General features: G+C 59.1%; 1 protein-coding gene across 2 annotated transcripts in view; it reads left to right on the forward strand.

The window, feature by feature from the left end:
- Positions 1-6: 6 nt before the first annotated feature.
- IGF1R (insulin like growth factor 1 receptor) overlaps positions 7-1450 on the forward strand; it is a 167787-nt gene continuing 166343 nt past the window's right edge. Inside the window, exon 1 of one of the 2 annotated variants that reach the window (XM_008637811.2) lies at positions 7-434. In XM_008637811.2, coding sequence (XP_008636033.1) covers positions 341-434 — 94 coding nt within the window. In that variant the 5' untranslated portion in view covers positions 7-340. The remainder of the gene's footprint in view (positions 435-1450) is intronic. The other variant, XM_008637820.2, reaches the window with a different exon arrangement.

A 1450-nucleotide genomic window follows, 5' to 3' on the forward strand; every position in this document is an offset into this window, starting at 1 on the left:
CCGCCCCGGAGACAGCGTCGCCCCGGGGCTTCCATGCCTTGTTGTTGTTGCCGTTAATACATCGTGAATATCTGTGTATTTTTGGTGTGGTTGCTCCGGAAGATCAACACCCAGGGACCTCAACAACCCTCCGGTTTGCCGCTCCGAAGGGTCTCGTGTTTTGTTTTTTTTTTCCTTCATTTCTTGAGGCAACGTGGATTTATTTACCCTGCCCCGCTTCTCCTCCGCTGCTCGTTATTTTTAGAGGACGGGGAGAGGAAAGAAAGCGAACAATTTTGGACTTTTTTTTGTTTTGTTTTGTTTTCGGAAAGGGGGTTTTTGTCCAATTAAAGAAAGAGGAATGAAGTCTGGCGCTGGAGGAGGGTCCCTCGCCGTCGTCTGGGGGTTCCTGCTCGTCTTCGCCGCACTTTGTCTGTGGCCAACAAATGGGGAAAGTGAGTACAGTGCTTGCCGGGGGGGCGGTGAGGGAGCCTGTTGTGTGTGTGTGTCGAGGGGTCCCTGTATGAACGTGTGTGAGTGGGTTGGTGGTGCGGGGGGCTCCCTGCGTGTGTTTGGATGCTAGAGAGGCTCCCTGTCTTTGGAGGTGTGTGTGTGAGGGGCTCCCTGTGTGTGTGCGGGGGCTGCCGGGGGTGTTCCCCGTGTGTGTGAGGGGGTTCCCTCTGTGTATGAGGGGTTCCCTGTGCGAGGGGCTCCCTCGCCGTGTGTGCGTGTGAGGGGCTTCCCTGCGTGTCTGGGGTGTGTGCGAGGGGGCTCCCTGTCCTTGGGGGTGTGGTATGAGGGGTCCCTGTGCGTACCCGGGGTCCGTGTGAGGGGCTCCCTGCCCGGGGATGTGAGAGGGGCTCCCGGGGCTCGCGCCGTTTCCCGCCGCGGCGCCGAGCGGGTGTCGCCCCTGCCCGCGGGGCTCTGCGTGTTTTCCTCCTGTTACGCGTCTGCTTCTCGAGCACGTTTAACAACCCGGGGCTGCGCGTCTCCCTCCCTGCCATGCCCGCCTTCCTTCCCCGGGGGCGGCTGCCTGGTTGTACACACGGATCGGCACCGCCGCAGCCCCGAGCTCGGCGGAGGGGGCCGTGCCCCTCCTTTGTGTCCCCCCCGAGCGCGGGGCAGCGCTCAGACGCCGCAGCCAGGGCTGCGAGCTGCGTAGTAAACACTCGCAGACTGGGAAGGACTCCGCTCGCTTTCCCCGCATGGAAGGAGCTTGATCTCTGTCAATATTTAGAGGCTGTATGCAATAACCTGCTATAGTGAGTGAGGAATTCCTGGAAATGAGCGCCTTGCCTTTTATTGCCGCTTTACCGCCGAGGAGGGGTTTCACTCGCTGTGCGCGGGGTGCGGAATTACGGCGGCATCCCGTAATCTAAAGGTCATGGGCTGCCGTTCACTTAAAAAAAAAAAAAATCGCACATTGACACTTTACATTTGTGCTAAATAGAAAGATTTGATGGCCGAACGG

Source organism: Corvus brachyrhynchos, unplaced genomic scaffold, assembly GCF_000691975.1.
Source record: "Corvus brachyrhynchos isolate BGI_N302 unplaced genomic scaffold, ASM69197v1 scaffold200, whole genome shotgun sequence".
NCBI classification, from domain to species: domain Eukaryota; kingdom Metazoa; phylum Chordata; class Aves; order Passeriformes; family Corvidae; genus Corvus; species Corvus brachyrhynchos.